This window comes from Poecilia formosa, unplaced genomic scaffold (genome assembly GCF_000485575.1).
Source record: "Poecilia formosa unplaced genomic scaffold, Poecilia_formosa-5.1.2 Scaffold93, whole genome shotgun sequence".
Taxonomy (NCBI): Eukaryota; Metazoa; Chordata; class Actinopteri; order Cyprinodontiformes; family Poeciliidae; genus Poecilia; species Poecilia formosa.
In genome coordinates, this window is record NW_006800032.1 from 1,928,980 (window position 1) to 1,944,555 (window position 15,576).

At 40.9% G+C, this 15,576-nt stretch overlaps 1 protein-coding gene across 1 annotated transcript; it reads right to left on the reverse strand.

The window, feature by feature from the left end:
* Positions 1–7,450: 7,450 nt before the first annotated feature.
* Positions 7,451–15,395, reverse strand: LOC103142119 (uncharacterized). The gene is made up of 5 exons (XM_007558009.2): positions 13,278–15,395; positions 13,130–13,178; positions 11,247–13,045; positions 9,686–9,722; positions 7,451–9,578 (listed from the first exon to the last, which is right to left on the reverse strand). The coding sequence occupies exons 1-5, from the start codon at positions 14,979–14,981 to the stop codon at positions 8,053–8,055; spliced, it is 5,115 nt and encodes a 1,704-aa protein (XP_007558071.1). The 5' UTR covers positions 14,982–15,395; the 3' UTR covers positions 7,451–8,052.
* Positions 15,396–15,576: the final 181 nt, after the last annotated feature.

The window sequence follows — 15,576 nt, forward strand, 5'->3', positions numbered from 1 at the left end:
AAATACCCCTGCCCCGCTTTGATCTCACTGCTGATGTCAGAACCGCATTAGCATAAGAACGCGGGCTGCACCGGTGTTTGGACCCGGAGCGAAACACCTTCATATTCCCACAGGGAGCTGGAGAGGACAGACTTCCAGTCAGCCCCTGATGATAAATAGTCCGTTCACGTTTCTGCTCAGTGACATCTTTATGGTTTCTCTGGTTTTATTAACAAACGCCAGTAAAAGTCCATTACAGATCCCTGCGAGGATATTTAGTGGTGTCTTATCGAGCTTTGCATTATGTCACCACTAAGATATTGTCTTGTAAATGTAAATGTTATTTATATATGATGCATTAGATCAGAATCTTATTTTTTTACTCTTAAAACGACACACCTGTTTTAAAGTTTTAATCTTATGGTCCTCTTCGGGGAATAAAAGCAAATGAACGTTTTGCAAGACTACTAAGTTTTAATGATTTATTTGTGAAAACCCTGTTGGGACTTAAGCATTATAGTAAAGAAAGGGGGAAACTTTTGTCTATTTTATGTTGCATCAGAAAGGCATCCGAGTCCAAAGAGTCCGCCGAGCCGATCCAGAAGTCCTGTTATTGTTCCGAGCACTGAAGCTCAGTAAATCCACTCAAATCTCAGATCAGTTGTTCTCAAACTGTTAAGCTTATGACTTGCAAAATGTCAGAGGACAACACTCATTACTCTGAGAATCAGTTAAACGTTTTATTTATTTCTGCAGGGATACAAAGACAGCAAAGCCAATATATTGTTTTATCCACCCTGAAGCGGTTTTCCGTCTCTTCTAACATTTTTAGCCGGAATATGTATTACCAACTGTTATTTTTATTATTTTCTCCAGAGGATTGTCATTCCATATTTATTGATACCCAGTCTCAACTTTGCGAACCAATGCCTTAGACGACCAGGGTAACTAACGCCTTGTACGGGGACTAAAACTGTCTAACAATATGTTTTGTCTTTTCAACTGCCAGTCAAAAAATATATATTTATGCAGTTTTACTGTCAGGCTGTGTAATGGTTCATTTCTCAGTCTCTATTAATTAGGCATGAACTTTTATCACATTCTCATGGTTTGATAATTCTGGGGGGAAAAAAAGAAGCAGCAACAATTATTCCTATAAATTGATAAAAGATTACTTTTTACGTAAAGGTTTCTATAAAAATGTATTAGTTTATTTTTTTTACTATTTTGATACACATAGTCAAACATATATCAGGTTTTCTTATGATTGCAAACATTTCCAAAGAGCCAAATTATATCTTTCTCTTTCTTGCAGACAAGATAAAAATGTTCTCTTACAGTCAGCTGACCAGCAGTGCACAGCAACAGGTGGTGCTGTGTTACTTTGTGCTCCATACAGTTGGAGAATTTTCTGGGGACTCTTGGCATCTTATTTATGCTATAAATTGTATGAATAGTATAATAAAAAATAGTACTCCAGTTTTCAAACCATAACAACTTGATAGAGGTAACGAGACCATTCCTATTAACGTGACATGCAGTTTATCTGTTTTATTTTACATTGCATCCGAATCCAGAGCGGGAGAAGTGGTGAACAAAAGTACCGTTGTTGTTCCAAACACCAAACTCAGACAATGAATGTAGTCCGATCATAGATATACATGGTCGAGCCTTGTAGGGTTACTGAAACTCTCTAATAACTCCTATCATTAATGTCTTTTTTCATTTACTATTTAAAAAATATTTTTACATTTAGACTTTGTGGCATTTCTGGATTCTTTGAACACATACGAAACAAATGAACGAACTCAGGGACTCGGCTTTTCCAAATCGTCTTTACTTTCCTAAAAGCCCGTCGCAATGAGCAATTAATTACATGATGAACTCAAATGAGCTCGGTAATTTCCAGTCTAATGATTAGTATTTTTTAAAGTGTTTAGAAACTTCATAATCCATTTTATTTATGATTTCGGTTGTGTGTGTGTGTGTGTGTGTGTGTGTGTGTGTGTGTGAGTGTTTTTTTTTGTTTTGTTTTTTTTGCTTTTTGTTGTCGTGTTTCATCTTGGATGTTCAAAATGTCATATAGTTTCAGTGTTAAATGTTATGTACCAAATTAAAGTGCATTAATCTTTGAGAGGGCAAACTTGCATTATTCTGCCATGGTTGTTATATTAATTCAAAATGTTCAATGTTCTCAAAACTACAATATTATCATTTATTGAAATATTTTCTGGGACAATTTCTCATCCAGCAATATGTATTATCATAGCAGGCCAATTTTCAGATGTAATCAAGTTAAAAAATGTAAAGCTAATATAGAAACATAAATACAGATTATGCCAACTGAGATTAATTTTCTCCAAATTTTTCAAACCCAAGCTATTTGAAAATATAAAACGACGTTCTCGAGTTCCTCGCAGGACGATGCACATCTTTCTTTAATCATTTCGGACACCATATATAACAGTTACAGTATATGCGCCGTAATGCAGTGTGACAGGATATTGTGGTCCGTCCACATTTAGACACACAAACACTCTCTAACACATGTTCTGTTAAAAATCTTTTTTTTTTTTTTTAAAAAAAGGAGCAGAAAAGCTTCCTAATGTTACATAGCTTTCCTGCTCGGTCTGTTTTCCTCCAGTATTAACCAGGCTGTAAGCGATACGCCGCGGCTGCAGGAATGCGACGTATGGCTTTGGCTCAGGAAGTGACTGGAGCTGAGCTCTTGTCCAGGCCTTGACCTTGCAGCTTCCACTGCTGGCCTTTTGCGCCATCGGGGAGTGGCGGCGGCGGCGGCGGGCCAGGTGTTGTCATGCTGCTTTTGACCAAAACAATCCCCCCCTCTTCCTCTGGGAACCCACCGCTGGCTTCAATACGTGTTTGCCAAACAGCTTTACAACAACTCCATATGCATGAACCTTGTTTAGAATACACAGGGCCAGCGTGGCGGGGGGGATGGTGTCAGGGAGGCTTGATGTGTTTTACATGGCAGTCGGCTGTGAATGGGCAACGAGGTCAGAGTGTGTGTGGGAGTTGTGGAGCTTCCAGCAGGACCAGGCCTGTCCACAGACTTTTTACACACAGGCTCTCCATTCCTGAGCTAGGATCAACATGCAGCCCCTTGATCTTCACATCTCACCTTCCAAGCAACACAGGAGATGTGAGGGGTGGCAGGGGGAGTGGGGGTTATTATAACGAAATAATTCACGTCATGGAGGAGCAGGCCCAGAACGGAGTTAAGATCGATAATCCTCGTCGAAGATGAAAACCAGCTTCGCGGAGATAATGTTACATTTGCATCGGAGTTTTTAAAACTGTCACTGCAGCCGAGGCTGGATTACTGGCGAACATGCATCAGTGTCTCTTAAACTTCAGCTCCAGCTCCACGGTTTGGAAATGTTCAAATACATTTTCAATCAGATGCGGTTTGATCCAGAGCTTCGAGTTTATTTTCAGCTGCGATGTCATGTAATTGAGACAAATACCCTCAGATGGGTGGATATTATTAAATCCCAAAGAAATATTTCAGAAACCAAAAAAATGTAAACTGCAATTTATTAGCCTTCAGTCAAACCCTTTATGTGTAACTGTATTTTAGTGTTGCTGAGGAACTGCTTGTGTTGCGCAAATGATTTAGAAGGTTTTCTGTGTGCTAATGTCTGAGGAGGAAGAGGTTTCACAGCTCCAAGCTGTTGTCCATGTAATCTCAAGAGGATCAAGCATAATATCATGAATGGGGCGGAGGACCCTCAGTTTTCACCCAGGAGGATCCCAGCCCGAATTGTGCACAGTTACTTTCATGGCTTAGGATATATTCACAAAACCAACATAGAGGGTTGAAGAGAGTAGTCCATATTCATTGGAAAAATTAATTATCCGTAGGTTCAAATTTCAAAAGAAGAAGAAGAGTAGAACAGCTTACGGACCTAGTAATTTTTCTTAATTTAAAAAAACATTCTTTTCCCTTTAATGTTGTCAGTGCCCGCAATAAGAAAACCACAACAATAAACTAATAAACGAACATATTTCACTTTCTGACGAGGATACCTTCATCGTTGCCTGCTGTTCATCATCGGCCAAGCCCCCAGAAAACCGTAGATAATTCTCCTGTCAAATGAAAAGCAGGACTTTTCTTAAAAGCCATCATTTCTGGATTGAAGCTTAAAAGTGGGTTTTTCAAATGGAAACAGTCAGCGAACCGCAGCTGTAACAGCTAGCTTTCATTTAGCCTCTTATCTCTGATTCGTGCATGACACGTAGGCATGTGGATGTGCTGCCAGTTGGTTATTGACAAATAACAAGAACATTCTGGATCGGAGCTTAGGTTCAGATTGGGTTTCGAAATGTTTTTGCAGATCGCGGCTTAGTTTTGAGTGACGAGAGCCTCGCATTCACCAGGTGAAAATCCCCAAACTTTGTTGTGTCTGAAACCTCCACAGGAACAACAAGCGTCGTCCAGTCGTCGTCTCACACGCATCATTATACACCCTCGGCATCTTTGTGCTTTGAGTATGGACAGATGGGGGTGCTTTTAAGTGACAGATGGGGGAAAGACTTCAGAACTCAACATGAGGTCCTTCACAAGCACTTCAGACTGAACTCCGGCACCATGCAGCCCATTTCAGACCTGTATCATCACTCAACAAATGCTTCTTGTAAACAAAAGCTGACATTGTGTTGCTACGATTGATATTTACATGCTAAATTAAAATGTTATGGGTGAAAATACTGTCCACATTCTTGATAGAGGAGTTTTGGGATCAGTATCTTCCTGCCAACACGGTGCTGTTTACATCTCAGTGAGTCCAACTCGAGGTTTGAGGTCCCGTTGTCAGAGCATCAGTCATACAGGTCCTTCATCACAACGTACGACGACACCCTACTATGTCTAAAGGTGTTTCTGAAGAGGAGCAAAATGTGTCAAGTTCCTTGGGGGTTAGGATTGGCCATGAGGGGTGGGGAGACGACTCCAACCTTCTCAGACACTCCATTCATTTACAGCTGTCTCTGCTCCCACACTTCCTGCTAAACACAAAGCCGAGGAGCGACGGCAGGATCACTAATCTCGCCATCGACCGGGCCACTGGCTTCTAAACACCACGCTAGATAAATTGTGCAGATACATCTGGTTCTTGTGAATATTTACACTGTTAGACCGGAACACCAAAACATCCTCATAACGGATTAAAGCTTGGGTTTTTAAGGATTACAAAAGATTTGGACGTTCCTCTTCTGTATATTCACATTGCTCAGTGGAGACTTCTCAAGAGTCAAAAAATAACCGCTAACGGATGCGGATCCAGATCTAGGATTTGAAAGCAATAACTTTGGAGTTAGATAAACCTCGAGATCCCTCGTAAATCGAAAAACCTCTTACTGTCGATCCAGAGGGTAATTTATGCGATCCCATCTCACCAACAATACCTACACTATCCCTCACATTTCACTTACTGTTTCAAATCGTACAGTTTTACAACTGCAAATAAAAATGAAGTGTTTCTTGAGGGTACAATGAACAAGCTGACGTCTGAATAACTCAAACCAAAAGTTTTTCTGCTTGCTGACGGGTCTGCGTTGCGGTCTGTGCTGTCAAATCTCCCTGAAAGAGAACCTTGAAATGAAATCCATTTAAGCCCCTCTGTCTTTCCTGCAAGTGTAGTTAAATCCCAGCCGTGTGTGGATATGATTACAAGACTGCCACGGCTCTTATATCAGCACAGGACCTTGACATTAAACAGGAAGCCTGCTGCAGAGGTCAATTATGGGAATGCCTTGTTTTGCTTAGAGAGGGAGGATGTGTTCTTCACGCTCAAACGCACAGGCCACACCTGAGATTTTACCTGTAGCAGCCTGAGCACAGACATTTAAAAAGGTCAACAAATACAGCACGGCCTGCAGATGTTTAGCTCCTGGTGGAGAGCAAAGAGCAGGGTTTATGAAAGGTTCACCGGGTTCAATTTTATTTTAAAGCCTTCTTAAAACAATTTTGATGTCAATTTATTAAAGTCACAGATCTGACCTAGTAACGTAGATGTCACTGTTGTAAAAGCCTCCTGCTTTTACATCTAAATTAGCTTACTTTAGCACGTTCCGACAGTACAGAAACGTCTAATAGTATTTAATTTAGTGCTGAACTCCCTGTTCTTGAGCCAACTTCAATAAAAACACATTCTCATGTCAAAGTACTCAGAGGTTAACGTAACAGAAATATTTTCTCTATGAACATTAAACTGAAATTTGTTGGGGGAGAAAATGGAAAAACAACGTTACAACTGTGACTAAACAAACTGAAGTGACATTCTTTATAAAAATCAGCGATGAATGAACAAACGCAAAAGATTTACCACTTACAGAAATGTAATTTGTAGCCTAATATTGATGCTAAGAACCTTTTGGAAAATGTTTAATAATGGTTTTACACTTAGGTTATAGCCACTTCAGTTTGTACTAGAAAAAGATCAAGAACTTAACAAATAAAATCACTGTTTTCAATAGATTATAATTTTTAAACAGCCATGCAGGGTTTTTTTTTTTATTATTGCAATGCCTCCTTTCAGAACTGCAGGAATTCCTAACAAATGATTAACAGGAAAGGCAACGTCTAACAGCAGACCTGCAGAATACACTTATTCCTTAAATTACATATTAACTAACAGACAAAAGCGACAATGAATCACAGAAGAGATGATTTGCATCTCCTGCAAATACAGGTTAAACACGTCCCTCCCTCATACCGAGAACCAGAATGGCCTCCTGCTCGACTGGCAAATAAGTAGCAACTGTAAACTAAATATTTACACAGCATATAGAGATGAAGAATCCCAAATGTTTCCTCTGGACATATTCTTAGAGCAATAGGAAACAGACTCCGTCATTAACGAGGGAAATTAGCCCATTATTTTAGTCTTGTTTGATAAATCTGGTTATTATGTGAGGAAACGGCTTTATAGTTAAAAAGTATTCTTACTTTTTAATGCCTGTAGTTTGTTACAAGACAGTTTTGAATAGGTGCACTGCGCCACCTTGTGTTGACTTTCATATTAGCATACAGACTTCAAGACACTTCATTTAGTTTTTACTTAGAAACTGTGGAGTACTCATTACTTTTACAAGTTTAGAGACTACTTAAAGTCCAGAGAATACTTAATTATACTTATTTAGCAACCCAGAACAGGAATTAGAACAAATTTAGAATCCAGAAAAACTACTTAACTACTTTTTAGACTCTTTCCAACGAGGAAAGGAATTAGACCAGAGGATACTTACTTAAACTTATCTACCAACCCTGAATAGGAGTATCTAGTTTATTTACTTCAGATCAACAGATTCTTTCTTCTTCTTCTTTCCTTTGGTTTGTTAGTTTGTATTTCCCTTTAATTCCTGTAAAGCACTTTGTATTGCCTTGTTGCTGAAAATGTGCAATATAAATAAAATTACCTTTACCTTTTCATAGTCAACAATGAACATATCTTTTTGGATCATTTTATTATTGTTTTTTGACAAATATATATGAAGATTTTCCTATAAAGGAAACATTATTCTCAAAGATACGTTTACAGCAAAGTCATTCTCGCAAGGAGATGGCAAACACAGAAAATAATCAGACATGACAGAACTAACAGTTTCTATTTGTGCCAAGGAAATATAAGAGTGAGTCTTAAAAAATAAAAAGTTGGTAAAAGTGATTAAACTCAGTGTCGTTTCTGATTATGAGGGTAGAGGGGGCAGAAGATTCTCAAGTAAAACCAATGGGACAATGCTGACCATCTCAATTTCATGATAAGGGATAAAAATCAGTTTCTCATCAAGGCACAAGCACTGAGAACCATCACTGGGGCTTTGTGTTTTTCCATCATATTGGTCCCATTGGGAGATACAACTGTACAAACTACAAAGTGAAAGAAAGGAAATAACAGAGCATAGGATTGAAGGATGACAACCAACAAAAATTTAGTAATGTACAGGGACAATTGTCCGTGAAGGCTAAAACAGTCCTTTAGTTGGGGGGCACGAACGTCCACTTCCTCTCAAACACACTGCTCAAAGCTTCAACCAGAGGACCTGTAACCCCTACAGAGAATGGAGCTCAGAGAGGGATCTCTTCTCTTGGTGAATGAAGTCCTGCAGACTCCTTTTCCCCTGCCTGAAGTTGCTCTCCCGTCGCGAAAATGGCAAAATGACCTGAAGTCTGAGGAGCGTTTCAATATTACTAAAACTTCTGATCTGTGATGTCTTGAGCGTATCGAGCACAGTGGCTGGAAGGTAACCTGCCAGAGGATCCAACCATTTCTCCTTCCACGCCTTCATCTCAGAGTGAAGAGAGGACTGGTCTGGCAAGTCCTCCTTGTACAGGCGAAACACAAGACCACTAAGAATGCTGGTTTCCACTTTGAACATTGCATAAGGCACAATCTCCAGGCATCTTAAAGTATCCAGTACCTTGTCTGTGAAGAGGTCGTCAATTTCTGCTATCGAGTGCTCCACGACTTTCACGCTGACAGATTCTTTGTAAAAGTCACTCAGCGGCTCTAGAAGAACTGAATGCAGCATCTGAACGTTTAGCTTAGAAGCCAAGGAGACCGTTTCCTCAAACCAGGACTTGTGATGGACGTCAATCTCGCTCTTCAGCTTACCAAGGGACGCTTTGAGATCAGGCAAGGTATTCACAGCAAGCAACATATCTAAAGGTTTACCTTGAAGAGACTGACTTAGCTTTTTAGTTAAGCTCAGGGCATTCTTCAGCACCACAGTTGAAAAGATAAACTCAAAGTTTCTGATCGCGTCAAAAAAATGTGACGCTTGTTGCTGGTCTGAAGTACTTCCCTCTCCTTTCAGCTCATTCAGGCAGAGCATAGCTGCTTCCAAAATTTCTACCATAACCTCATGCATATCATGACTCTTCTCCCAGTTCTTGATGAGTTTGTCTCTCAGCTCACAGGCCTTTGCCTCATCCTGCTGGAACGTCAACATGATCATGTCTTCCAGCATGTTCTGGCGTTCTACATCCTCTGTGAGCCAGTGTAATAATTTATCCATGAGGACGGATCCATTGGCTGCTTCTTCAGCAGGGGAGGATCTCGCCAGCCAAACATTGAGGGACAGAGCAGAGCTAACTGTTCTAATAGCCTGAGGGTATTTTGTTGCAATGGCTAAACTTACAGCCCTCATCTGAGCTCCTGCTTCACCAACACTTAGTGAGGCCTGTCCTCTGCAATACTCCATGTTGAGTCCCCACTTCTCAGACAGGGCAGTTTCTATGGCCTCGGAAAGGACATCAGAGTCCTCGGTGAAAGGGATGAAAGCCAGTGTTTCCTCACACTGGATGTCCTCTTTGTTTAAGTACCTGATGCACAATGGGATATAGAGCTCACCATCAATTTCAATAACTTGCTCAGTTATGACCGTGAAGAACTGAGAGTCCCAGAGTTCCTTTAAGATTTGTTCACGTAGCTGCGGCTCGTAGAAAGACACCGCCGTTCTAGGTCCTTCAGCTACCTTTTGAGTCATTCCCCTATCTGGTGCTTTCACCTCTTCATCTGCAGGTTTCTCTGCAACACTCGATTCTTGGGATTCTGCTGATTTCACATCGAGGTCCCCTAAATTTCAATAAGAGAAAACAAAAGTTATACTCCTACCTTGAATTTAAACAGAACACAAAACTTGGTGATAATGATGTCACCGAATAAGCAATACATCAACTTACTTCTGTCCAACTTCAGTCTCTGGAGAACTTTCATGACCTAAAATGAGTTGAAAACCTTAGTTATCTAGCATAGATAGCAACCACAGATTGTTCTCTTATCACTGCATTAGTCATATGAGCTCATTGTGAAAGTACTGTACAATTTTGCCTTGCATTTGAATGCTTCTTCTGGGTGAATACAACTTCAATACATTTTAAAGATTTTGGATTTATAGTGGATTTTATCTTTTTCTAAAAGCCTCCAATATATCAAAACTCTCCCATCCATTCAAGTTTTCCATTTCAGCACTCAATAATTGTACAAATTGAGTTTCCCCATCGGCCTTTCAGGGTTTTGGACAAAACATTGACCTACTTGGCATGGGTTATTTCCACACGTCTTGAAACATCAAACATTAAAGTTGATTTTAAGACAAACTTACTAAAACAGATTTGAAAAATCAGGATTGTTTAAAGCAAAATTAAATATTACTTTCATTTATCAGATTTTGGCAGTTTAAAGTCACAGTTGTAACTGCATTTTGTTGGTGAAAATGTTCAAAAATGGGAGTAACAATGCTTAGTTTCACATCTAAATCAGGTAAACTTTAACAAATCATAGGTTTTACGGAAGACAAATTGCTCTAGCTTTGGCGAGTGCTTGGGACACCCAACCCTGTCCAGGTTTCAACCACCTGGCCTAAACTGGCAGCTCCAATAAAAAAGAAGTTGGTTAGGTTGAATAGTACCAACCCAGGGTCCACCCCCAGCCTGAACATGCTGAAACACCAGCAAGTTTAACATTTCTCTTTATTTCAGTTCCCTTTGGGAAAAATAAAGCATTTGAACTGAAATGAATAAGCAGAAAGCCTGCTCCAACATCAACACCTCTTAAATCTTGACTGAAAATTGCAGCTGTCCATGTGGACAAGCCAAATACATTCTGGATCAAAGTTTTATGGGCAGACAAGACGAAGATTTAGGCATCTGGCCACAACGTCAGGATGAATGTTTGAAGGATTAAAGACGAGGCTTTCAAACCTGAGATAACTGGACCAGCTGTTAAATATGGTGATGGTCCCAATGCCAATACTAGTGCTTGGATAGGTGGGTGGGAGAAATAGGAGAAGGCAGCCTTCCTCTTAATATTTCCACTTCACCTCAAGCAGCTAAATGGTTGAATTTTAGAGACAACTGGGTGTTCTACCATGACAGTAATCAAATACATAAAAACTAATTTTAGCCTGCTTTATCCAATTCAGAACCAATCTTTTGGATAATATGGACCTGGAAATCGGCGGATTACATTTAAAAGGTAGCTATGTGCCAAGATAAGAAGAGTAATCAAAGGTCTAAGCAGATCTTTGCCAGAATTGCGCTGATGGCAACAAAAAGCATATGGTTTCTCTCCAAACTTACCAAAATTAGACAGGGAGTGTATATGTATATATATCCGAGTCTATTTAAAACTACTGCAACCAATTCTCATTTATAAAATTTAAAGTTTATATTATTAAGACATTCAATATTTTTCATTAGTATAGTTATCTGGCTAAAACATCCATGTGACAAGTGAACGTACCTGGGACAGACATGGAGTGCTCTCTGGATCAACCTCCATGCACATCTCAATGACTTCTGGGAGTCTCTGCAGTGTCGTGGAGTGCAACAAAAGCATCACTTGACTGATCCGGCTGCCTCTGCATGTGGTGTTTTTAAACAGATCCCTCATTGAGTTCAGAGTGGTCTTCATCAGGTCACACTCCATACTGACACTCGGCAACACAGCAACCAGTCTGAGCAGTAAGGTAACGGTTGGGTGGCTTTTGGACTCTGGATGAACAAGTGCTTCAGCGATAGATGTTGGAAGAGCACTATCTTGGTATTTCTCTCTCCAGACGGCAGCCCAAGCGTTAATTTCGTGCTCAGCCATGTCAGGCTCAGGAAGATCTGCAAGGTAAAGGCTGAAAGGCTTGTCTGTGGCCTCTGAAAGTATGGGTTGTGGATTGCAAGAAGGAAGCAGTGACAGGACAGACAGAGCCTTTAAATGGTTTTCTGAGAAGCAATACTTCATCTCCTCGATCAGATTATGGAGTAGTGGAATACTCAGGTTTTCTACATAGTAAATCTCTGGGGAATCATAGCTATTAACTTCCTCTGAGAAGCACACTTGTTCAGGAGCCACCTTGGTCGCTAACTGGAATGCCTGTTCAAACCAAGTGGTGTGCACAGAGCTCACATTTTTTAACATTTTCTCAAGAGTTGCTATGATGGAAGGGATTTTTTCCACCTCGCAAAGGATGTCAGCAGGGTTTCCGCAGCGGAAAACGGTGCTGCAGTTACGAAGAGGTGCACAGGCGTTCTTCAAAATCACAAGAGTGACGATGAAATCCATGTTCCTCAGAGCAGCAGACAGAACCTGAGCATGCATCGACTTGGCGCCTGTGGCACTAGAGCTAACAGCATCCAAGCAGCTGAGTACGCCCTCTAATGTATCAGCAAGGATATCAAAAAAGTCCTCCCGTTTTTTCCACCTTGAGCAGCAAGTTTCTGGAATTTCCTCTAAAGCCTCTCTTGGCATGTTTAAAAGCCCATCAACAGCCTCTGCCAACTGTTCCTCTAGATCAGGAGATTGGTCGAAGAACAGCAGCAGGTCTTCTGTGATGTCCAGCATTTTTGCCACAGAAGGACAAGGCACACTACTGGCCAACCAATGAGCGAGACCGCAAGACTCACTGGGCGTAACAATACAGAGCGGATAGTTATTGAGGAAATCTAGAGACATCTTCTTCAGGCTTTGATAACCTGGACCTAAATGCATGAATGCTTGGCCTCGGCACTTCGACATGGGCAAGCCCCAGTCTTCAGTAAGAATCTTTGCAAGGTTACTTGCTTGCCTGTCAACGTCGCCATTTTCATTAAATGGTAAGAATCCAATCAGTTCCACTTTTGGAGTAGATTCGCCAACGAAACGAGTGAAAACAGGTAGGTAGGTTTTGTTAGTAACTTTAACAGGTTTATCGGTGATCAGGGAAAAAAATGGAGACTCCTGTATTTCTTTTAGTATGACATCTCTGATTCCGTTTATGAGGAGGTTCTCCATTTCGTCATCACTAATCCATGGTATGCTTTTGCCTTCACTTCCAAACCAGTGGCACAACTTCAGCTCCTGAACAAGAGGTTCTCGGTCTTCCTCAGAGAGCTCACAGAGACTGCGTTTCTTTTTCCCCAGGAGTGCTGCCAGCCTAAAAACTGTAGCCAGGCTCTGACGGTTGTCTCCTGTGAGCCCATTCTCATCCGTGGCTTTCATTTCTTGGATCTGCAACTTCTCAGGAGACTGCTGAATACTGAGCTCCCCAACTTCGTCCTTGACCATGTCAACTAAATACATCAAGGAAAATGGTTAGAATTACCAGAAAAACAGGCAAAAAACTAAATTATAAAAATAATATCTTTACTGTTTACCTTCCATGTTATTTTCAGAGTTCTTGATGAGACTCTTTGATTCCTTGTCCTACAAGAATAGCAAAATAATCTTATTAAATTAAACAAGGCTGTAGAGTAAAAAACAGAACGGTGACTCTACGTCACAGTAAAGAATAGGGGTACGTACCAAACAGATGCCCTCCAACGCTTGTGGCGTAACCTTCAAACACTGGCTGACCATACGGTCCAGGTCCCTGCTGAAGTCTGTGCTGACGTAGAGCATAGCCAAACACACAGACCTGTCTTTGGGATACGTGCTTCTCAAGTAGTCCTGGAATTTCTTGTGGCGCATTACAACACCACAGTCCTCTAGCGTGGTGCTGGGAAGGACAGACATGATCCTCAGCAAGGCATTGATGTTCCCAAAGTACTGCATGAGCGGCAGGCGTAACGTGTGAAATATGGAGCTTGGGATAGTCACGGATGCCACCTTAGTCTTCCATGTTACTCTCCAACAACAGAGCTCTGTGAAGAAGTTGTCTGCATCAGGGAGGTCGCTGCTATAGAGAGGCGGCTTTGACTTCAGGCTCTCGAACATGTAGCTCACTGTGACTGAGCAGGGAACAAGGGAGAGGAAGTTCAGAGCTTCTTTGTGGTCATCTGAAAAATGATCCTTTACGGCATTGATGAGGTTATCTACGAGGGGCACACTCAGGCAGTCTTTGTAATATGTGGCTGGCTTTATCAAGCCATCTTTTGGAAGAGAGTTGTCAGGCACTTCGATCTGTACTCTAAGGCTCTGTGCTATCGCACAAGCCTCATCAAACCAGTTCTGGTGGAACAACTTCATATTGGTTTTCACTCTGTTCAGAGTGGCCACGATACCACTGATTTGGCAAAGCTGGGATGCCGCACTGAACTGATCCTTCTGGATACCTGCGCTGAGCTCTCTGGTGAAGGAGGAAGCATTCTTCAAGACCACCATGGAAATTATGAAATCAAACTCCATGACTTTGCGCAGATGGACTGCGGCTTGTTCAGAAACAGAGAGCTTCCATCTCTGTGGGTTGTTCTTGATCTTCTCCAGACATTCGCTTAGGGGCTCGAGCATCTGCACAAACACCTCATAAGAGTCATGCTTCTCCTGCCAAACAGTGCAGAACTGCCCCTGTAACTCTTGGACCTTTTCGTAGCTCTCTCTCAGGCCATATGCTATCACATGGTCAAGTTGTTTCTCTAGAGCAGCACTGCTCCCAAAAAATGTCAAGATTTCTTCAAATGTATCCAGGGCTCTTTTAACAGCAGGCACTGGGATTGATTTAGACCACCATGTGTTGAACGAATAAGCAGAACAATGTGTGCTGATAGCGAGCGGATACTTCTCCTGCACTTTGCAGGCAAAGGCTTTGAGCTTGTAGGAAACATCACCAGAGCCAAGGTAAGCTTGACCTCTGCAGTTACCTAAATCCAGGTGCCAGTCCACAGTTATTTTTTGCAGAAGACTTTGCACCATGACGTCACATTCCAGATCTGCCTCAAGAAATCCTACCAACTCTAAGCGCATGACATCAAAACTGTCAACAAACCTAATGAAGATCGGGAGGTATTCTTTTTCTCCCAGTTTCACAACACGGTCGATGATGAGGGAAAAAAACGAACTCCCCACCTCGGTGAGGATCCCCTCCCTGACTGCATTCTCACACACTGTGAGAACTTCCTTCATTTCAGACTTGGTCACATACTCCACCTCTCCATCCTGAGCAGGACATGCATCTGCGTGCAGCTTGCTGTGACTGCTGTAGGCAGCCACCACTGCAGCCTGCAAAGCAGATTTAAGAGCTTCCCTATCAGTCTCTGCACATTTCATCTCCACGAGCCTATCAGCATCCATCTCTAGATTTATTCGCTTCAGTTCTTCCTCAGCATCCTTCTCAGCGTGGTTTCCATGGACAGTCACTGAATCGAAAGATGAGATTGGACCTTGGTGAGATTACAGTGTTATTGATAAAGAAGAAATCCATTGCAAAGTAAATTACAGATAATCTCAAATGACCCCTAATCGAGTCTTAATAACGACCATTGTTTAAAAAATAAATAAATGAAAGAACTGCTTAAAATCCAGACATGAGAGAAAAAATTTCACGTTTTATATGTCTATATTTATTTATTTATTTATCCCATCTTATATTTATTTGGACTTTGAATTCAGGTAAACTCTATGACAGATTATTAGAGTCTTATTTTATTTTTATTTTTTTTACTACAAGAATAACATCACAACCAGAATACAGTCATAATATCAGTGGAATGAAGTAGTAATTTTATGAGAACTCAAAAAATGAAAATAATAATAAAAAAAATTATAAGAAATGTTCAGCATCTTGTGAAGTTATACTTTTTTACATAAGTTTTATTAGTAAAGCCTAATGCTTAATAGAAATTGTTTTAATACATCAGCATAAAATTTTTTCCTTGTAATTTTAAGA

Excerpts from the sequence above, each read along its gene's own strand:
- LOC103142119 (XM_007558009.2), bottom strand. The coding sequence starts at position 14,981 with ATGGATGCTGATAGGCTCGTGGAGATGAAATGTGCAGAGACTGATAGG. Across the intron at positions 13,046-13,129 it reads CTCTGAAAATAACATGGAAG|TTGACATGGTCAAGGACGAA; the intron begins GTAAACAGTAAA and ends TGATGTATTTAG. Across the intron at positions 9,723-11,246 it reads GCACTCCATGTCTGTCCCAG|GTCATGAAAGTTCTCCAGAG; the intron begins GTACGTTCACTT and ends AACTCATTTTAG.